Source organism: Xiphias gladius, chromosome 13 (genome assembly GCF_016859285.1).
Source record: "Xiphias gladius isolate SHS-SW01 ecotype Sanya breed wild chromosome 13, ASM1685928v1, whole genome shotgun sequence".
Lineage (NCBI taxonomy): Eukaryota > Metazoa > Chordata > Actinopteri > Istiophoriformes > Xiphiidae > Xiphias > Xiphias gladius.
In genome coordinates this window covers 6,153,562-6,175,743 of record NC_053412.1, presented here as the reverse complement: position 1 = coordinate 6,175,743, position 22,182 = coordinate 6,153,562, and the positions used below count along the sequence as shown (strand labels likewise).

The following is a 22,182-nucleotide window of genomic DNA, read 5'->3' as shown; positions in this document are numbered from 1 at the left end:
TTTGAATATACCCAGACACAAGTGTATCTCTAAATTTCCCATTAACAAGGAACAAGAAATTGGTTTAGCTAAGCTAGAATGCTCTTTTAGCTGAAGCATGCAAAATTGGCCAACAAAAGAACCTAGTTTTGACTTAAATCACGTGTTAACAATCAAAAAAGTACACAAAACACACAAATCTAATGAAGGAGTTGATATTTTAAGAAGCAGTTACCAAGTGTCTGCTCCTCCAGCATTTGTCTGAAAAAAAGGGAAGGGATGAAAAATAACACAGCTGTGGTCACAACTCCAGGTTCAGTAAAATTTCAGCTGCTTGTGGTTTCCCTGCTTCTATCTCTTTTCCCCTGGGGGACAGATAGCGCTTTTCATTCTTCACTTTGAGTGTTGGACTTCAAAAATTTTAGTCTCATAAGAATCAAACGCACGTCCTCAGCACTACCAGTCACGCTTCAAGCAGCCTGAGCTATTTGGTTAGACAGTTGAGCTGTCTTTCTTAGAGCTTTTCAGTCTTTCCTTTGCACACAAGCCTTCAAAAACTCATCCAGTCTCATAGGGATTGAGCCCACATCCTTAGAAGTTCAGAACAGTCTTCTAAGAGTCTGAACTATCAGCTCCGATAGTTGAGTTTTATTTATTTTATCCTTTGAGTTTTTACTTTGGGTGCTGGGCTTTAAAACTTACTGGTGCTCCTGAGGATCAAACCCAAGACCTTAAAACTTCAGAGTAGCCTTCTTAGCTCCCCATCTATTTGGTCAGGGACACTTGCGTTCTTTTCTTTAGAGTACTGAGGTCTTTCGCCTGGGTGTTCGACTTCAAAATCCAACAAGGACTGAACGCTCAACCTCAACATTTCAGAGCAGCTCTCAAACACTGAGAGCTATTTGATCAGACACTCCTGAGTTGTACATCTCAGAGCCTTCGAGTCTTCACTTTGGCTGTTGGACTTAAAAACTGACTGTGCCTCATAAGGATCAAAACTAAGACCAAGAAACATAAGCGTAAGCCTCTTACTCCCACTGAACACTGAAAAGCACCATTACGTTGTTTGCCAACACAGTCTCTAGACACAGTCAAACTAAACTTATTTGACCAGAAACCTTTGAAGCTCCTTTGTTAACGTCCTTAAGTCTTTGATCATGGTGGTGGACTTCAAAATTCAGCTAGGCTTGAACCAATAACCTCAAACCTTATTGAAAGGGCGCTTCCCCATCAAGCCACTAGGTGACAAAAGAATGGATCGTTACCTCTCAGAGGTTCTCTGTCTTTATTCTCACTGTCAACCTTCAAAAATCCACAGAGTGACCTGAGGATTGAGGCCTAACCTATACAGAGGGTGCCTTATACCTTGAGCCACTGAAGTGTCGTTTCTCAGAACTCTTTAGTCTTTTGTGTGGGTAAGAGGCTTCAAGCCACTCCCGGGGTCGTACATTCATGTGCTGTATTATGCTTCAAATCAGCGATGAGATTATGTTTTCTAATCTTAACTGAGTGCTCAGAGTTGCCGTAAACAAAACCATTGAATCCGCAACCATTTTTTAATTACCAGCATCTAATATTCAGACATTTTGCAGATATAATTATCTTTGCGCTTGTTCAACAGTCATTCTCTTACGTCTTGTATCTTTTGATCTATTTGAAACTCTTAAATTCACTGGGTTTTGACCACCAACATCCACAGGTACGACTCGAAGAGTCGAAGGCTCTAATAAACTCAGTTCAAGCATCTGTGGTCAAATGTCTCAGGGAGTAAGAGGACTACACTCAAGATTGGAGGTCGGGTTTGGACCTGCAATGAATTTGAAAGTCCAACACTCAAAAATACTGAAACCTGTCAAACAGGAAGTACTTAGCAAATTAGAACAATCTTTCCCCCCAACCAAAAACCTCCCTCATGAATCCTGTTGGAATCTTCCACTTCCTGTTTGGCAGTCTGCCCTTCCTTGCACATGGAGATACCAAGAACTGGAGCACATGGAACAAACATTTGGTAAATGCTGCTTAAAATATCAACACATTCATTGCATTTTCTTTGTGTTTAATGTGTCAGTGCAGTTTTTTCATTGTTAACATGTGATTTAGGTCAAAACTAGATTCTTTTTGGTAGCTAATTTTGCATGCTTCAGCTAAAATAGCATTCTAGCTTTACGACACCTGTTTGTAGTTCTTCAGTAATGGGAAATTAGGAGATACACTTGTGCCTGGACATATTTAAAATGTGATGCAGTAAGAAGCCGGTTCAAAAGGCTTTCACTCTCACAAATTTTGCATATATATATATATATATATATATATATATATATAGTTCATGGTGCCTCTAGAAGTGCTAAGTCAAGGACAATTGATCTTGCTTTAGACTCTCATCTAAAAGGCTTCTTGACTTCTAATCCAGCTTCTTAATGGACCACATTTTGAATATACCCAGACACAAGTGTATCTCTAAATTTCCCATTAACAAGGAACAAGAAATAGTTGTAGCTAAGCTAGAATGCTATTTTAGCTGAAGCATGCAAAATTGGCTAACAAAAGTACCTAGTTTTGACTTAAATCACGTGTTAACAATCAAAAAAGTACAGTCTTTCTTAAAGCTTTTCAGTCTTTCCTTTGCACACCAGCCTTCAAAAACTCGTCAAGTCTCTTAAGAATCAAACCCACATCCTCAGCACTACCAGTCACGCTTCAAGCAGCCTGAGCTATTTGGTTAGACAGTTGAGCTGTCTTTCTTAGAGCTTTTCAGTCTTTCCTTTGCACACAAGCCTTCAAAAACTCATTCAGTCTCATAGGGATTGAGCCCACATCCTTAGAAGTTCAGAACAGTCTTCTAAGAGTCTGAACTATCAGCTCCGATAGTTGAGTTTTAATTATTTTATCCTTTGAGTTTTTACTTTGGTGCTGGGCTTTAAAACTTACTGGTGCTCCTGAGGATCAAACCCAAGACCTTAAAACTTCAGAGTAGCCTTCTTAGCTCCCCATCTATTTGGTCAGGGACACTTGCGTTCTTTTCTTTAGAGTACTGAGGTCTTTCGCCTGGGTGTTCGACTTTAAAATCCACCAACGACTGAACGCTCAACATTTCAGAGCAGCTCTCAAACACTGAGAGCTATTTGATCAGACACTCCTGAGCTGTACATCTCAGAGCCTTCGAGTCTTCACTTTGGCTGTTGGACTTAAAAACTGTGCCTCATAAGGATCACACACAAGACCTCAAAACTTAAGAGTATGGCTCTCACTTCCTGAGGTATTTGACTAGAATAATTTGTGCTATATTGCTTGGAGATTTTCAGTCTTTCCTTTGCATACCAGCCTTCAAGAACTCATCATGTCTCATAAGAATTAAGCCCACTTTTCAGAACTTCAGAGTAGTCCAACAGTTTTAGCTATCTTGTCAGATATTTGAATCCTTTCTTTTTGAGTCTTTGACTTAAAATTCAGTGCAGCTCCTTGGGATCACAACGTAAACCCTCTAAATCTCTAAATGAACATTTATCTTAATCCCGGAGTAATTTAACCAGACACACATCAAGTCACTTTCTTAGACTCCTTATGTCTTTCATCTGGGTGTGGGACTTCAGAATTCACCGAGCATTAAAAGGATCAAACCAAATACCTCAGAATTTCCAAGCAGTTCTCTAACAGTTTGATCTGAGGGTTTGGGAGTATTTTGTTTGGTCATAGATATTGGAGCTGTCTTTCTTAGTGCCTATGACTGTTTTGTTTAGTTGTTGGACTTCAAAATTCATTGCAACTACTGACAATTGAATTCAAGACCTCAAACCTTCAGAGTAGTATTCGTATTCCCTAAACAATTTGATCAGAGGTACTTGAGCCTTGTTTCTTGGAACATTTGACTATTTCCTTTGGATACTGGACTTCAAGATTTACTGAGTTAGCATCACAAGGATTGAATCCTTGACCTGAAGTTTTCTAAATAGTTGTCTTACTCATTGAGCCAGTCACTTAGTGACAGAAATTCATCCTTTCCCAGAGTTTTTTCAGTCTTATTTGTGGATCTCACAACCCTAAAGCTACCAAGCAGTTTCCCCGACATGCTGAGTTATTTGACCAGAGACGTTTGAACTACATTTCTTAAATCCTTTGAGTGTTTTCTCTGGTTGTTGGACCTCAAAACAGACTGAGTGCCCTAAGGCTTGAATCCATAACTTCAAAACATAAGAGAAGTTCTCAAATGCCCTGAGCTACTAAATCAGAGATGCGTTCACTATATCTTTTAGTCCTTTTGAAGCTTCACTTAGGGTGCTGGACTTCAAAATTTATTGAGTTTCATACAGATTGAATGTATGTCCTCAAAACTTTGAAGGAAACCTCGACCCCCTTGAGCTATTTAGTCAAAGACACTTGAGCGCCATCTCTTAAAGATTTCAATTCTTTCCTTTGAATGTTGGCCTTTAAAATTTGGTAAGTCTATCGAGGACTGAAGCCACAACCTGAAAAACCTTCCAAGGAGCCACCTAAGTCATTGAGTTATTTGGTCAAAGATGCTTGCCCTCTTTTTCTTCTAGCAATTGATACATTTTTCTCTTTTCCTTCAAAACTCACAATCACCTGGGGATCAAACCCACATCCTCAAAATGACCAAGGACACCCTTTTCTAATACACTGAGCTATTCTGTTACAGTCACTTGAACACTTTTTCTTAGAGCCTTCTTTCTTGATGTTGAACTTAAAAATTCACTGACGTCTTGATTGTCAAAACCGTGAAATCAAAACTTCAGAGTAGACGTCTATCATCCAGAACCTTTAGGTATTTGCTTCTTTCCTTCAGTTAGAGACTCTCCAGCCCTGTTTTTTTTAGAGCTTGTTATACTGTAATACTGCAGCAGCACAGTCAGTAACACACACTGTAATACTGTAGTACCACAGTAACAAGCACTTTAAAGTGTTGGCAAAATTCTTAAATTTTGATTATCATGATTTTTTTTGTGATGTCAGAACAGCTTGAGTGTTGAATTTCAGTGATGTTCAAACTTTATATAGACCTTTTCAAGCATTATGTTGTAAAATGTGGAGAATATCAATATGTAGGAAAAAGAAAATTAATCTAAATTACATTTATTAAACTGGAAAAGAAGCCTACAGGTAGCATTAAAAATACTAGTAGTACTAGTATTAGTGTAGTAGACATAGAATTTTGAGGTACTTTAGTATTTGCATTTTATGCTACTAAACTTCTACTATAATACATTTTCTTAAGGCAGCAATGTAGAGCTGAAACACATAGTTGATGAATGTATTAGTCAATAGAAAGAAAATTAGATTTGCTGTTTTGTGTTTTTATCTTTGGGTTTTGGACAAAACATGCAATTAGAAGTCATCACCGTGGTTTTCTGGGACCTCTTTTACAGACTAAATGAACAATCGAGAAAATAATATGCAAATTAATCAATAATGGAGTTGCAGCCCTAAAATATTGTACTTTTTATTATAGATTTATCTGGTGGCTATAGTAACTGGTTATATTCATATATAATGAGCTTATAAAACATGCAATTTCATTAATTAAACATTAAAAGTATAAGAAATAGTTTTAATGTGCATATATGTCTGTATGTATGTGAGTATACTGTTATACTTATTATTTTATCTCATTTATCTGGTTTAGTTTTTTTACTTGATTTTATTATTATTTTTGTTATTGTGTCATGCTTTTTGTTTAAGCACTTTGTTAAAAAAAACAAAACAAATGTTTTACAGTTATAATCCGACCCAGTGGCATTATTATAAAACCATTATGCCTGCATAATGAGTACTTGCACTTTGCTGACAATTCTTGTTTTTACACTGTTGTTTTACTATGTTTACTTAACTTAAGGATCTGAGTACTACTAAGGTCTATGGCAACAGTAACAGTGGTACACACTGTATACTAGTTGTAATGCTACCAGTTGTGTCAGTTGCTTTGGTGATCCTCGGACACTAACATAAAAACTATTATTACTATTATTAATTTCGTTCAAAATTGAGGGTATTTTAGACGTTTAAGTTTGTTTAAACGTTATTTCAGTGACTGTGTTAATTTAAATATATACAACGTAAATTTATATTTAATTTTTTTTTTTTTTTTTTAAAACCCGTCAACTGACGTCAGACGGCAAAGAAGGGGATAGGTTACGTCCCCTGACGTAGGTTGTATACAAGGAGGATGTGGCTCGTGAATGTGCTAGCTAAGGTAGCTAACCCACACAGCGTTAGTTTACGTCTTTTATGAAGAACATTAGCGGTATTTTGTAATTAAAGCTGGCTCAAGCATTAAACAACGACAGCGTGTGAAAGTCCGGGGACGCTACTAATAATAATTACGCACTGAATGGTGAAGCGAGCCGGGAACACGTGCAGGCGGTTAGCGACACTCCGGCCGGGAAGCTAAACATGTGTACAGGTTATCCCACACCTGTCTACTCCCACGCCGGGAGAGGACACTTCCAGGATGTTTACGAGCCTGCGGAGGACTCCTTCCTGTTGCTGGACGCTCTGGAGAAAGATGCACAGAGGCTGCAGCTGATGAGGTCAGACACAGCTCTACTATTTTTTCCCTCACACATTTCCTTTATTTAACGTGGATATGACCTCTGAATCTTATAATCCGTGTATTTCTCTTTGCTGTTTATTAGCCCGTGTGTGTGTTTGGAGGTTGGCAGCGGCTCTGGAGTGGTGTCTGCGTTTCTGGCGTCAATAGTTGGACCCTCAGCTTTATACATGTCAGCTACTTTCACATTAAAAAGCAACATGTCCTGCTCATACAAATGGATTTACTTGTAAAAAGTATGGGAGAAAAGGCACCGTACATATTCTAATCTTGAATACGTGCATGCGTTTCTCTTTCAGTTGCACTGATGTTAATCCTGCAGCGGCACAGTGCACAGAGAAGACAGCCTCCTGTAACAATGTTTCACTGCAGCCTGTCATCACAGACCTGGTAAGACCTCTACAGTCACATGCTTTATGTGCAAGGACTTGAATTGAAACATGCAGAAAAATGCATTAATTAAATGTTTTCCTTTCCTTCACTCAGGTGACGTGTCTTCTGCCGCAGCTGAGTGGAAAAGTGGACGTCCTCGTATTTAACCCTCCCTACGTGGTGACACCATCAGAAGAGGTGGTTCAGCTCTGTTCAGCAGGTTATCTAAAGGTCACAGGATTTTTAACAAGGAGTGCTTTTCTTTCAGGTTGGCAGCAGAGGTATAGAGGCTGCCTGGGCTGGTGGGAAGCGAGGACGAGAGGTGACGGACAGATTTCTGCCATCGGTAGCACAGTTGCTGTCCAGTAAAGGGTTGTTTTACCTCATTGCCATTGCTGAGAATGATCCAGGTGGGGTTTGCTCACTTTACAATGATTTTAAGTGCAAAAAAACAACAAGTTCAACCAATGTTTTCCTTTCTCACTAGAGGAGATCATCAGTTTACTGGGACAATACGGCTTAAAGGGAGAGTCGTGTTTGTCCACAAGAGCTGGAAATGAGAGACTGTCTGTCCTGCGCTTCCACAGGAGCCAAACGTGAACTGCCACCACTAAATCCACTGAAAGGATTACAAGAACTTTGAACTGACTGGACATATTGAGGATATTCAGTTCACCTAATGCAACCCAGAGTCTTGGATTCAACATGGACAGATGTTTACAGTAGAGGAAAACTGCAAGTAAAGAGAATTTAGAATTCCCTGACATCTATATGCAATATTGAAGCAGAAATGCCAGACATTTTTAATAGTGAAATGACAGTTTCAGCTATTACAGACATTCAAAAATTACATGTTGGACCACCATGCCTTTTTTCCCCCAGTTTAGAAGTTAATTCCAGTACAGACAAAATTATAACATTTCCCAAAAAGTACAATTGGAATGTCATTTTTGTTTCAAGTATGATGCTTCTTTACAAGAGAAGTTGAGATGCTACTGTTTCATCTATGTATGTTTGTAAGCTTTCAGCATCCCATGAAGAAATCAACTCAACTGGACCTAAAAAGTTATATTGTGACCTTAGCTGATGCTTTTAAAAACAGTAAATTTGTTTTCTATTCATCAGTCTGCCTAGTAAGTGTCTTTTAAAGTAACGTTGAGCGGGATTTGAGTTCTTTAACTCTGTAAATCCGACTTCCACATGATGTTTCCGTCCCCTCCAAGGCTGACGGCGCCGCTGGCCACCAGCTCCAGAGCGGCAGGGAAGGCTCGGTGCTCGGCCTCTCTGATTCTGTCGGACAGACTCTCCTCTGTGTCGCTGCTCAGCACAGGCACCGCCTCCTGCACGATGATGGCGCCTGCGTCCACCTCTTCCTAAACACAGGTGAACAAACAACTGTTTGTTTTTTTTTTTTTTTTTAAATTGAATGAGCCGAACACAAAAAAGACACTTCGCCTCTAGGTTTGACATCTGGTATTTCCACAGTATGTCATACTTACTGCTACAAAGTGGACCGTGCAGCCAGTGACGCGCACCCTTGCCTGCAGGGCTTGCTTCTGGGCATTCACACCCTTGAATGATGGCAGCAGGGATGGATGGATGTTCAGTAGCTTTGCTGTAATAGAAACAGACAAACACTCCTGACACCGTAAAATACCTTCATTTGACTTTCTGCTGATCAGACTTAACGGTGCAAATGTAAGCAAACGAGTAGTGCAAAAAAGATTTTCCCACCGTTCCATTTCTTGACAAAGGTTCCCGTGAGGATCCTCATAAATCCAGCCAGACACACCAGCTCCACCCCAAACTCTTCCAGCACGCGATCAATGGTGCCATCAAACTCTGCTCGGCTCCCGTACAGTTTGTGATCCACCACCTAGTTGGGACCAGACACACAAACATATCTGTATGACCAGAATGTAGCATTTTATTACTCAGTATTAGCCTTCTGGATCCCAATGTTTATTTCCTTCAATTAAATTCCGGGGAAAAAACAAAAACGGCTCGACTACTGTAATGGTCTTAACTTTTTTTCGTAACATTATTATTGTTACCCGTGTCTGGATGCCAGCTAGCGATGCTCTCTTCAGGCCCTGAACTCCAGGCCTGTTGGAGATGACCACCACAATCTCTGCTGAGCTGGACGGACGCTTGGCCTGCTCTATCAGGGCCTGAAGGTTGGTGCCTGGGACCCAAGAACATATTTTTAGATACATCATAAGGAAAACAAAAGGAACTGTTTGACATTCTGGGAAATACATTTGCTCACTGTACAGTAAATGTGTAGCTGGATCCAGCAGCCAGTTACTGGAGTTTAGCATAAAGACTAATTTAATGAATTATTAATTAACACATCATATCACCTTTGTTTAATCTGTACAAAAACTGATTTCTGTGCCACACTCTTTCTTGGCCGGGACCAGTTGTGTAGTAACTTCCTGTAGGCTCTTCTGGTCACTGTACAGTCAGGTGAGTGTTACCAGTTTCATGGACAGACTTCTGAAAGGGCTTACTGGGCGCAGGCCCAGGGGCCTAAGGGGTAGTGAGGCCTCCCCGAGCTAGAGCCTCTAAGCAGTATTTCACCAACTGTTGAATTATTCCTTTAAGGTTTTCTGGGAGCAATTCTTATTTCAAGATTAATAAAAACACACCTGTGCCAGAGATGAGAACAGCTACTCTTGTCCTCTTGCGTGGGGTCCTGTTGTTGCCATGGCAGCCACTATCTTGCTCAACCCCCAACTCTCCACCGGACGCTGGTCCCGCATTCAGCAGGCTGTGTTTAAGGTTACGGACCACCACAGGTTCTGCCCCTGCATAAACAAATGCAATAAAACCAAAGTTATTTTGTTCTACCTACCTATTTTACTAATCTGCTCCGTTTATAATTCTCGGATTATACTGCATCTGAAACCATGCTGTATCAGTGTTTCATTGTCTCACCAGGCTGCCTGTGGGCCAATGAACCAACGATCCAGGCCTCTTCGTGCGCTTGAAGCTGGCGCAGAACCCTCTGAGCATCCAAGGGGGCGACCGCAACCACTGCCCCCAGGCCACAGTTGAAGGTTCGGGCCATCTCCTCCTCGCTCAGACCCCCCTCCTTGTGGAGCCAGGAAAACACTGGAGGGATGCTCCATCGAGATGCATCTGAGTCATGCATAGCAACCAGGCGTAAATATTAATGAGAGAGCTGTGGCCTTAAATAACAACCACAGAGTTACCTCTTAATTGTGAAGTTGGGGAAAATTATTCTCCTCATACTAAGAAACAACAAATAAAGAACTGATTTCCAAAATGCAAATGCTGCTTCACCCAGAGGCAAAACACCTTTCCAGACTGTTGACGTCAACATTTCTTTACGCTTATGTTGCATATTAAGATTGAGAGTACTTGTGCTTTCATCTCACCTAAATCGACTGCCAGCTGCTGGGGCAGCACCCGAGGGATGTTCTCCAGAAGTCCACCCCCTGTGATGTGTGCGTAGGCTTTGACAGCACCGCTGCGCAGGATTGGCAGGAGCAGACGACTGTAGATCTTTGTTGGTGTGAGCAAAACCTCTCCTGGAAGCAGAATTTCAGTCCAATGGTGAATCAAGATTAAATATTTTAGGGTTGCAAAACCTGGTACAAATGAAAATTAAAAGCACACTTCAACCTTTGTAACCTGGAGGTGACTTACCGACAGTCTGTCCTGGCTTGCCAAAGGGAGCGGGGGAGCTGTAGCTGAGGTGGGCCCTCTCCAGGACTTTGCGGACCAGGCTGAATCCATTGCTATGGACTCCAGAGGAGGCCACTCCGATCAGCAGGTCCCCCTCAGCGATGTCCCCCAGCCTGGGCAGTAGAGCTCCGCGCTCCACTGCTCCGACGCAGAACCCAGCCAGGTCGTACTCACCTGGAGCGTAAACACCCGGCATTTCTGCTGTCTCACCTCCTGGACGTGGACACAGAAACAGATGGAGGCTTGAAGTCAGTCACCACAGGGGGAAGTCCAGATAAAGCACACCGAGCTCTAACATTAGACCCCTGACATCATTTGCATGATAGTGATTTAAGGCACTGAATCCTGAGCCTTCGATCTAAGCAGAAATTTATTTGGGATTTGCATCTCTTCTCGTCATTTCACCAGGACCACATCTCCTCTCTCACCCAACAGAGCACAGCCCGCCATCTCGCAGGCCTTAGCGATGCCGCCAACCACAGAGGCGGCCACATCCACATCCAGGCTGCCGCAGGAGAAGTAGTCAAGAAAGAAGAGCGGCTCGGCGCCCTGAGCCAGCACATCGTTCACACACATGGCCACCAGGTCCTGACCCAGGCCGCCATGCTGCCCACACGCCTGGGCGATCTGATGAGCAAAATGTTGTACAAACAAAATGAAATAAGACAAATTAAACTGCGGAACATTAGAGCTGCATGTGACAGGACTTATGTAAAATACATACATATTTAACGTTACAAATAGAGATTTTGCTGGAGATTTGAAATATACATGTCAGGTCTTGTCACTTGTGGGAATTTTGGCATCTTGACGAATTAAAACTTTAGTGCAGAATTATTAAAAAAAAAAAAAACAAAAACTCCAGACTCCCCATAATGAGCTGAATCTGCTTCACACTGTCCATAAAATAATCCTGGTTCTTTCACACTATAAAAGAATTGGTTTTTCTGTTCAGGGCTTTTAAGAAACCAGACTCTGAGCCTCTGAATCCATCAACAGATTAGCCCATCTCCCCTGCTGCTCCATTACTTCTGAGCCAAATTTGGATCCAATTTTGAATGGTTATTTCTTAGCCCATCTGGAAATTACCAAAGCCAATTTGAACTGAGAGGCGGTTTTAGTACTTTCATTAGATTCTCATTTGTTCCAGGACTGCAATTACGAGTCACGACAAGTGATAGTGAAGTTTGCATGAAAAATACGACTCATGGCTTCCAGTGGAAAGTCGTCATGACTAAATATCAACTAACAAATCTTGCTAATTTTCCTAAAAAACCAAAAAACAAAAAGGGATGTAAGAATTCAAGTCCAACCTTGAGTTTGGTCCCCACTCCGTCTGTCCCAGAAACCAGGATTGGGTCGACAAATCCTGCTGCCTTCAGGTCAAACAGACCAGCAAAGCCCCCAAGTTCTGCATTACACCCTAATGGAGGAAAAAAAAAAAAAAAAAGTCAGTTATAGACACGGTTACTGCTTAATACATCCTTTATGGTTTAACTGTGTATTAGGGCTGCTGAATTTTTATCTAACATATGATTTAAATCACTGCAATTACCATAAATACAGCAATTTGTTTCCTAACTGGGAAAGTAGTAAGTAGTATTAGAACACCATTTTCTGTTCGACACATGAGCGCTGAAAGACGCAACCATCTAAATCCTTATTTAGGTGTACGAAAAGGTATGTTCCTGCACAGTCTTTAGTTTTTGTACATGAAATTCAAGTTACCAGTACGAGAAGTTGCCTTTGCCAGAGGCTTGATCATCTCCACCAGCTTGTTACCGGCAGCGATGTCCACTCCGCTGTCCTTATAGGTCAGACCTCTGCCAGAGACACAGTTCTTAATTCCCACTGTATTATTATGCCTCCTCTACAGCTAAAACTGCAATAAGTCTTGTGGAAGAGAATTAACGGTCCTAAAAATCAGAAGGGAATTTCTGGTGGTGGATCAGAGCGCATACATCAAAAGGATATTTACTATTCAAGCAAATTAATATAATTATTTACTTGGTAAGTAAAAAACAAAACAAAACAAAAAAAACTAGGACACAGGTACATCCACAGTAAAGTTTATTATTCATAGAGACTTATAGTATGGAAATGAAGAAAAAAAAAAAAACTACAAACAGAAAAAAGCAATGCTCTGTATGTTTGTTTTTTAAAAAAAAAAATTTTTTTTTTTTTTTTTTTTTACAAAAACCAAAATGTTTTAGTGTCTTATTTTGTTTGGGTTGTTAGCCTGTACCACACTCACACACACCTGTGTTGGTTCAGGTGGGCAATGGCCCGGTGGCCGATGTCACGGCGGTACACGGCACCCGGGAAGCCAATGGCAGCCACGCTCCGATTGGCTGCCTGCAGGGCCGTCTCCAGGGATGAACTGACTGCCGTGACCGTCAGGACCCGCCCACCGCTGGAGACCACGCCTCCTTCCTTCAGGGCTGTACCGGCGTGGAAAACCTGCAGCCCCATGTCCTGAACCTGGGACAAACCTGAAGCAGACAGCAGTGTTACTCTGATAGTTTAAAGTTCTGGATAACAGTATGAAATACCACATCTTGTACTGGCCATTTATGAACCAAATAGGAATAAACATGGATATTTTACAAACAATCAACAAAGTAATTAGCAGAATAATTATACTGAAAATAATCCTCAGTTGCAGCTCTATCTTGCATTGAAATTGCATTTTACAGATCCATCTAGTAGAAGGAAAAAAAAAACATATGCCACATTGAAATTTTGGCAACAAGTTTTGTTTGCATTGGGTAAACTGAACTGGAATACGGGATGGAAGATTAAACAACACTACGAAAATTCCTCAATGAGTGCAGAAGGACATCTTTCAGGGACTAAATAAAATATATTACAAAAAAGGAAAATTACAATTTCCTTGTCAGTCCCACATAAATAAAGCTTGTGTCATTACGTATGTCACAAGGCAGATACACGACTTTACAAGATTTTATTGCCAACACGTTTCGGCAGTTCCACAGATGTTACTTCCTCGGTTTTCTTTTTGTTTTCACAGCCTTGTCTTTGGTGCTGCAGTGTCATGCATACCCGTGATCTCTACTCCTTTCTTATAGGAGCCAGGGTAACCAGCGCTGGCCATAACCACCGTGACTGCAGAACTGTCCTGGTGCCACACGGGGGCGTTGGAGGCTAGTTTGCCATTCATGGTGTTCGAGATCACTTCATACAGGTCGCTCTTCAGCAGGGGCAGCAGCACCTGAAAAAAGAGTGACAGTAATGAGCAAAATATAATGTTAGTTTTACATCGAGAGGATCCAGTGACAGACGACAATTGGCGAAAAACACACCTGACACTCAGGGTCTCCGAAGCGACAGTTGAACTCCAGCACCTTTGGCCCTTGCTTGGTCAACATCAGCCCTGCATACAGCACACCTGAAAAAGCACAGAAAAATAAATGAGATGGAGGCTGTGTGTCATTCATCTGAAACTATTCACTCACCGCTGCAAAAAAAACCAACAACAGATGTAGGGGAGTTAGCCAAAAGAAAAAGAGCACTTGCCCACATAAGGAGTGCCCTCCTCCCTCATCCCGTCCACTGTCTTCTGAAGGACCGTCACTCTGATCTGCTGCAGCAGCTCCTGACTCACCTGCAAAGGATCGAGAGAAAGCAGCCAAGTCAACAGCAGCACGTAGCTCATTAAAGATAATTGCACACAAGTGAGCAGTAGCCAACAAAAACTAGAGAACCAGGCTGAGAGGAAGAGGAAATGTATCACCTTTTTTTTTTTTTTTTGGCTCTGTAATTTTTGGAAAGAAATCTGGTGGCATAGCACGACCTTGCTCGCTGTTAAAGGTCACCACATTACCTGAGGGGTGGGGCAGTAGGCCCCCATGCCGCCGGTGTTTGGCCCCAGGTCACCTTCCTGCAGCCGCTTGTGATCCTGTGCTGGAGGCATTGGAGACACTGAGGAGCCGTCGCTGAAACACAGACACTACAGGCGGAGGGGAAGAAGGATAAATGGCCTTTCAATCGTCCCTTCATTCATACCTTAAGATGGAGTCAGTGCAAATATGCTTTGAATTTCAGTTAAACTGTTTCACTCACAGACACTTCCTCTCCCTCTAGAAGCTCCTCAACCACCACCGTCTCCCCTGCAGCTCCAAACGCTCTGTCCTGTAAGAGCGACAACTTTCACGTACACATACTGATTTGATCCATTGTTTTTATTTTTATATAAATACAGTTTTGGTCCAGAGACACACTGGGATATTATCACTGACCACCGTATTCTTCGTTGCTCTAGCAGGCCTGCTTAGAGGGCAGCTGTCAAATATAAATATGGGACTGAATAATCACAAACGATGCCTTTATGACAGTCATTTTACTTCTCCTTCTGTTAAAACGTTTAGCCACATACCGTAGGGCATATTCTATTCTTTCCACTCCTAGCTAATATAATCGCCATGGATCAACGATCACGCGGTGAAATGTCCAATAGTCGGGTACCTTCATGATGTCCATCACAGCCTGACAGGCCTCGTCCTGGTCTCTTGCCACAATTACTCCCTTCCCTGCTGCCAGACCGCTGGCCTTCACTACCAGTGCAGGAAAGTCGGTGCTGGAGACACCAAATAATGAAAGCAACCCAGTGACATGCAGAAAAAAAAAAATCAACATCTTTTCACACAAAACACATCTGGAACAGATGCTGCATCACTGATATAAAGCGCAAAATGTTTTCTTTGAGGACCATTTAACATTTGCAGGGCACACTATTGTCTGGGAATGGGTTTTGCGATCCATATGGATGAAGGCTGTCAGAATACGGCAGCTGTTGTTCTCCTCAAGACTGTTTATAGGACCAAAGACATGACTGTCACTGAGTACAAAGGATTTTTTCTTTGTTTGCAAAAGTTAAAACTCCCTTTCTCCTGTAACTTCTACGAGGTTGCTCTCATATGTAACACAGTCACCACATCTTAGATCATTAACTCATGAAACCATCTGAGAAACCAAACTTCAGTGAAGATTTCATTTTCTATTATGACACAAATGTCTGTGTGTGTAATGGCTCAGAAAAAACAACAAAATCAAAACTCCACTACCTTCCTGCTGGGGATCAGAACTGATGACAGTGATGTTACTGACTTTCCATTTATTAATTAGCTGGACAATGCCAGGCAAGGAGGACATAGAGAAGTGTCCCCATGTGTCTTTCTTTATATCATTAATCATAAAATGCACTTGGGACATGTGCACAAATACATATACTCTTCCAAAGATAAAAACCTTTTCTTTGTCTACTGTACTGACGTGCGGATGTAGTTGCAGGCTTCCTGGGGGTCGGTGAAGGAGCCGTAACGGGCCGTGGGGATGCTGTGACGCTCCATGAAAGCCTTGGAGAAGCTCTTGCTGGCCTCTAACTGAGCTGCTTTGGCAGAAGGGCCGAAACATGGCACTCCCGCTGCCGTCAGGTCGTCTACGATACCTGAAAAGGTACGTTAAAGTAGAGGGGAAGGACGCATTGAACAGGACACAAAATAAGATCCGATAATGACTCAGAAAATGTGCCCCAATGACGACGTTTTCACCTACCTGCTGCCAGCGGTACCTCAGGTCCGACCACAACCAGCCCCACGTGATGATCCTTACAGAACTGAGCCAAGATGGCGTGGTTACTCACTGATACCTCTGCATGGAGAAAAATCACAGGAAGTTAGGTTACATTCACACTCCTCAGCTTCATGATGCTATAAATCACCAACGCATATTAAACATATTCTATCAATCTAATTATGTCATTAATTCATTCACTGCATTAATTAACACATTTTTAATGCGAAAATGCTTCTCTTGACCTTAGACATGGGTGTCATAAATTCTCTGCTACATTTACTAAAACACAAGGGATTCATGGTAGTTATGGATGACAAAGTGCACTCCATCTTCTTTATAAGGGGAACCTGTGGTGTAAGAAGGAAGTTTACATTGTCATTTTCTTGTGCTTGTGTTCAAAAGATAATAAATGTCTCGCATACAATGTTGTCAGTTACATGTTACGTTACATGAGAAATTATTTATTATAATGATTCTAGAGCTGTAAGCATTAAGTTGGTCACAAAAAACCCTTTTCATAATGGACTAATCGTTTGAGGGAATAGTTCAGCTTTTTAGAAATAATGCTTGTTCAATTTCTTGCTGAGAGTTAGATGAGAAGATTGATACCACTCTCATGTCTGTACGATAAATATGAAGCTATAGCCAGCAGCCGTGAACTCAGCTCGGCACCAGGACTGGAAACGGGGGAAAACAGCTAGCCTGGCTCAGTCCAAAGGTAACAGAATCAGCTTGCCGGCAACTCTAAAGCTCATTAATTAACACGTTATACCTCACTTGTTTAATTTGTGATTTTTTACACTTCAGTTTTTGTACAATTTAAGGTTTTACAGGGGGTTATGTGCTGGTTTCTGTTATCTCTGAACAGAGCCAGGCGAGCTATTTCCCCCCTGTTTTCAGTCATTATGCTAAACTAAGCTAAGCTAAGCAGATGCTAGCTCTAGCTTCTTTTTTCTTTAATATCAACCTATTCCTTTAAGTAATTGTTTGGTTCCAGCTTCTCAAATTTGCTGGTTTTTTTAGTCCCCTATGATAATAAACCAAACATCCGTGTGTTTTAGATTGTTGTCCAGACAAAACAACTCATTTGAATGTTAACTTTGGCTTTGTGATATTGTGATGAATATGTTTTATTATTTTCTGACATTTCATAGACCAAACAGTTAATCAGGAAAAATCAATTGATTAAATCAATAATGAAATACTCGTTAGTTGCAGCACTAAACGATTCATTATTATAAGTACCATAAACATATGTGTAATCAACTTTGAGGTAAAAAATACTTTTTTTGTGTCATTCTTTACACTCATTTTTGCCCTAGATTTGAGTTTTCGTCAAATTCAGACCAAATTCTTTAAGGAGGAATATGAACTGAAGAGCCTTCCTTAGTATTTGTATTTACCAGAGTTGCTAATCTTCCCACAGTTGGCTGTGCCTGCGTTTCCCGGGGCCACCAGCACTTGCTGAATCTGTGGCGACTGGGCCAACTTCCAGGCCAGTGCATGCTCCCGTCCACCACTGCCAACCACCAGCACCCGCTCTGCCATGGCACCTGAGTGACGGAAAAATAAGAGTTTCCAGCATGCAGCATTAGGCTGAAACCATTCACACCTTTATGGTTATTCTACAGAACAGCCAGCGCTTCTCGTACACCTTTAACCGTTCGTAAAGCAACCATTTAATTGCATGCAAAGACTGACCTATAATAAAAAGGAGTTTGCTAAGCTGTGAGGAAGCGTTGACCTTTTCTGAGGCCTGGGGTCTTATTTTATCTTGTAATGCCACACTAACAAGGATCCAATCAACTAGAACAAAGACACAAGTCAACAATTAAATGGCATGGTCACCAGGCAAGGCCAATTCACGAGCAACTGAAAACAGGGGCTCATTTGCATGGAAAAACAAAGCCATTATCAGGTTGATATGCAGTAAACCACTCTCCGTAGCCTCAGTTTGGCAGTGCGGCTATTTTTCAGCCTCTTTTTCTTTGAGTGTTTCATTTACTGAAAGCAATGACTGCATTGCATTTTTTATTTCTAAACCAATTTTCTGTGAAGCAAATATTTCATTTTTTATTTGCACATGTACAGACTAGAATATGCTGATTTTAGAGCTATACAGGGGCATGTCAAGACCTTTTCTCATTTATTCATCATATTTGCAGCCATCTAAAATGTATGTGATTTGATAATAAACGGTATTTGAGAGGATTTCACACTCAAAATAAAAAGGAAACTGCTCTTATCTAAAGTAAAACGTGATATGCACTGTCATGTTGAGTGTCACACAATGCAAATTCACTCAACAGAAAACAGTGTTCCTCATGATAGACATATGGATCAATTTAATCTCATCACTGGGATAAAAACATGAATGATTTGACTGTCTTTTGGGGGCTATTCATTTTTCTGATTTTCCTAAACTGTTAAATACTTAAGGTAATAAAAAGGTAATTAAATTTAATTAAAGCAAAAGCAATTCCATCTTTTAGCACTGGGAACGAACAAAATTTGACATAAAAACAGTCAAAAGGGAAACTGCAAAGACTTATGTGCCCCCTTTAAACTCCTACAAATCAAACAAAATGGGGGGAGAGTTCAAACCATCCCAGTCTGCACTGACCTGAAATCTATGACTCGGGCTCCGGGGATTGTGCAATTGCATGGTTTACGGTAGTAAAGGCCTGAATGTGCCGATACACTGACTAAAAGCTAACGCGAGCACAGACTGGGATGAGATACAGTACAAAAGGGTGAGTGTTGCACAGTGGTCGCACATGTTCCGCAATTAGCCAAATCACTGGTTCTGATTGAAATCACTCCGCTCATGTGACTCACATGTCAGAGAGCAAATCAAATACGAGTCTGACAATGCATGTTTTTAAATACCCCTTAAAGAAAGCTGCGCTTCATATGAGGTGTTTTAGCATGCATCAGAATGAATGACTTTAAAGTGACTTTACCGTCAGTGACTGTACTCCCCTGTAGTTTTTGGAGTATAAAACTAAAATATGGGATCAATGAAAGACCAAAATCAAAACTTTGATTAACTTGTGTGAAATATGTCAAATAAGTAAACCCAAGCACTTAACTCGCAGAATGCATCACCAGTATGGTTGCACATGCATAAAAATACATGCACATAATCTGCAATTTAACACAATAGATGATGTTGTCCAATGTCTGAAGCAGTCTCCAGTTCATTTATTCCAACTAACTTGAATGGTTTTTCAGTACCAGGCAGTAAACATGACAGTCTACTACTAAAAGAAAAACAAAAAACAAGAGTAGTACATGAACCTGTGGTCAAACAAACATCTACCATGCTGTTTATACAGTTTATACACTCACCTGTGTGCGTTAGTATACGTGTGAAGCGGGAAATAGCCGGAGCCCGGTTCAGGACAGCAGTCAGGAGTTTCCCCTCTGCTCTCAGCCTGCTGACTGAACAAGGGATGCAAAGTTATGTTTTTTTTCTCTCTCTCACTCACACACACACACACACACTCTCTCTCTCTCACACACACACGCACATTACAACACACCACGTGGATTCAATATATCACAATGATGTGCTAAGTAAAGCTACACATCGACAAGCGCTACACAAAGTTAGCTAAAAGAGCTAAATAACATTAAGGCCGACAAATGCGTCACTGTTCCCCGTTTCGTTAGTACGGTTTTGTTTCTATTTCTTACCTTTATTTGCTGCTCAAAGTATTTGGGGCAAGTTTTTTGGATTCTTCCAACTTCTCCGAGGGGGGGGAGGTAACCACCGAGTGCATCATGGGAATTGTAGTTAATTGGCGACGGCGGGTGCGGCGTCAAAGCTAGTTTTTTCTTGTAAGAGGGGACATAGGAGTAATTTATTTGTAACGCCTTTTTGTCGGTAAAAAACATTTTATATAAAGTTTCTTTATTTGCAATGAATAAAATAAAATAAAAATTGAGCCACTGTAATCACAGGCATCCACTGCTCTTTGGGCAATAAATTAGTCCACTTAGTTTCCTTGTGCAAATAAGACAATTACATAAAGAAAACATAGATTTTTTAGGGCAAAAAACCTTGTTTTATCACCGAAAGAAGTTGTCATGAGACTAGGTAGGAATGTTATTTGCAAGGGTAGAGGTGGTACTCAGATGTTTTACTCAAGTAAAAGTACAAATACAACAATGTAAAAATACTCCTTTACTTAAAGATGTATCTGCAGCTCAGCCTCTTGTGGCACCAAGCCTTATATTATATTATTAATTATATACCCTCAGTTTTACACTACACAGCCTTGTATACGTTTGTTCTTTGGTTTCAGTTTACTATTCACTTTTTTATTTTATTTACTTTACTTTATATGTATGAATATATGTAGTTATGTTTGTTGGTCCACATTTGTTTTAAGTTTTACATTTGAAAGTCAATGAAATTTAAATCACATACAAAATAAATGAATAAATAAAATAAAACACTCCAAAAAAACTACTTTTGCAAGTAGAAGTGATAAATTATTCTTTATGACATTATTACATCATTGATCCTGCTGCCTCATGTGACAGTAGGATTTTACTCTTGTAGCTGCTCAAGGTAGCGCTAGTTTTAACTACTTTATACACAGTTAGGTTTAGACCACTGGTTCCCAACCTAGGGGCCGGGCCACCCTGAACCCAACAGGTAGTGAGATGAAGAATGGGGGCAGGAAAAAAAGAGCTGCACAAATTTGTAGTCATTTTTTAAAATTCTCTCTAATCTCTGCTTTTTTTGTGAAATATTTCATACTTTTACCTTTTTAAGCCTAAAACAGTTCTTTAAATGAGACCTTGTGAGATGTTTAGAGGGGAAATGTCTCTTTATTTGAGCTGCCTAACCTTCAGACATCTTTTTTTTTAAGGGGTCACAAGACAAAAAGGTTGTGAAAAGTAACTTGTAACTGTAGCTATAAAATAAATGCCGAGGAGTAAAAAGCACAGTATTTCCCTCTGAAATACAGTGGAGTAGAATTTAAAGTGGCATGAAATGAAAACACTCAAGTAAAGTACCTCAAAACGGTACAGTACAGTACATGAGTGCAGCTGCTTAGTTTCTTTCAACTACTGGTTATTTGTCCCTTGCATTGACCAAAACCACCATTCAACCCCATGTATAATCCTTTAATTTATTCCTGTAACCTTTGTCTAATGTGAACTGAGTCACAAGTAGTGTAAAAAACAACTCACATTACAGTACATCGGCTGATTGTTGCCTGGCTTTTTAATCATCTTATTTTAACCTTTCCTTTTGAGGAAAGCCATTCAGAATAAAAGTATCTTTTTCAAGATTGTCCTGGCCAAGACAGGCAGCAATAACAGCTAGCTGCAGACAAACAACATGAGTCAGACACCAGAAAATTACATATTAACTCCAAATTGGCCAGAATTGCCAGTGTAAAAGTGATGGATGCAATTTTTAAACAGTCTGATAAAATATTTCATCCTAAAACCAACCTAATTAGCATCTTAGAACAACTCAAGAGCTGTCTAAACCTTGGTGCCAGTATGGAAAAGTCGAAAAACAACAGGCATCATTGATAGAAATGTACATGCATGAAAGTGCGTTGATGAAATTATTGGACTGTCAGTTTTCTGCTCAATAAAATGTCATAAAATCAGTTTTATTTCTCATATCACAACAAACAAATCTTTAAGCTTTAAATCTTGAGTCCATGTGTGCCACTCCAGTCACAACAAAGGGAGTTCAGGTGCGTTGAGGAGTTCTTGTCCTAACCCCGACTCTTGCAGGGCGAAGAGCGTGATGCCTGAGCTGTACGCTGCAGGGATCGTGATGTGCGTTAACTGGGATCGCTCTTGTTCCTGTTCCTCTTCTCGGGCCATCTGTCTCACCTGACCTAATCGGAAGAAAACGGGGAGGAAAACATGTACGATATTTTCAGGAGATGAAAAGTTGGCCTGAATAAAGCCATGCATAAATG

General features: G+C 40.7%; 3 protein-coding genes across 9 annotated transcripts in view; 1 reads left to right on the top strand and 2 right to left on the bottom strand.

Moving 5' to 3' along the window:
• The first annotated feature begins 1,876 nt into the window (after window positions 1-1,876).
• Window positions 1,877-7,983, top strand: n6amt1 (N-6 adenine-specific DNA methyltransferase 1). Its single transcript, XM_040141864.1, has 7 exons — window positions 1,877-1,987; window positions 6,332-6,521; window positions 6,627-6,713; window positions 6,841-6,931; window positions 7,028-7,111; window positions 7,182-7,323; window positions 7,401-7,983. The coding sequence occupies exons 1-7, from the start codon at window positions 1,972-1,974 to the stop codon at window positions 7,511-7,513; spliced, it is 723 nt and encodes a 240-aa protein (XP_039997798.1). The 5' UTR covers window positions 1,877-1,971; the 3' UTR covers window positions 7,514-7,983.
• Window positions 7,979-20,015, bottom strand: gart (phosphoribosylglycinamide formyltransferase). The gene is made up of 23 exons (XM_040141860.1): window positions 19,922-20,015; window positions 19,574-19,666; window positions 17,626-17,775; window positions 16,202-16,297; window positions 15,920-16,094; window positions 15,113-15,224; window positions 14,711-14,779; window positions 14,472-14,597; window positions 14,165-14,252; window positions 13,951-14,036; window positions 13,691-13,859; window positions 12,888-13,119; window positions 12,356-12,450; window positions 11,941-12,050; window positions 11,056-11,254; window positions 10,589-10,840; window positions 10,318-10,470; window positions 9,854-10,057; window positions 9,565-9,723; window positions 8,968-9,098; window positions 8,648-8,789; window positions 8,413-8,528; window positions 7,979-8,286 (listed from the first exon to the last, which is right to left on the bottom strand). Exons 3-23 carry the CDS (start codon window positions 17,768-17,770, stop codon window positions 8,089-8,091), a joined length of 3,057 nt encoding a protein of 1,018 aa, XP_039997794.1. The 5' UTR covers window positions 17,771-17,775; window positions 19,574-19,666; window positions 19,922-20,015; the 3' UTR covers window positions 7,979-8,088.
• Window positions 20,016-21,831: 1,816 nt separating this feature from the next.
• LOC120797912 overlaps window positions 21,832-22,182 on the bottom strand; it is a 71,872-nt gene continuing 71,521 nt past the window's right edge. For all 7 annotated transcript variants that reach the window (XM_040141690.1, XM_040141695.1, XM_040141691.1 and 4 more), the window contains one exon: window positions 21,832-22,098. In XM_040141690.1, the coding sequence (XP_039997624.1) occupies window positions 21,932-22,098 (167 nt within the window). In that variant the 3' untranslated portion in view covers window positions 21,832-21,931. The remainder of the gene's footprint in view (window positions 22,099-22,182) is intronic.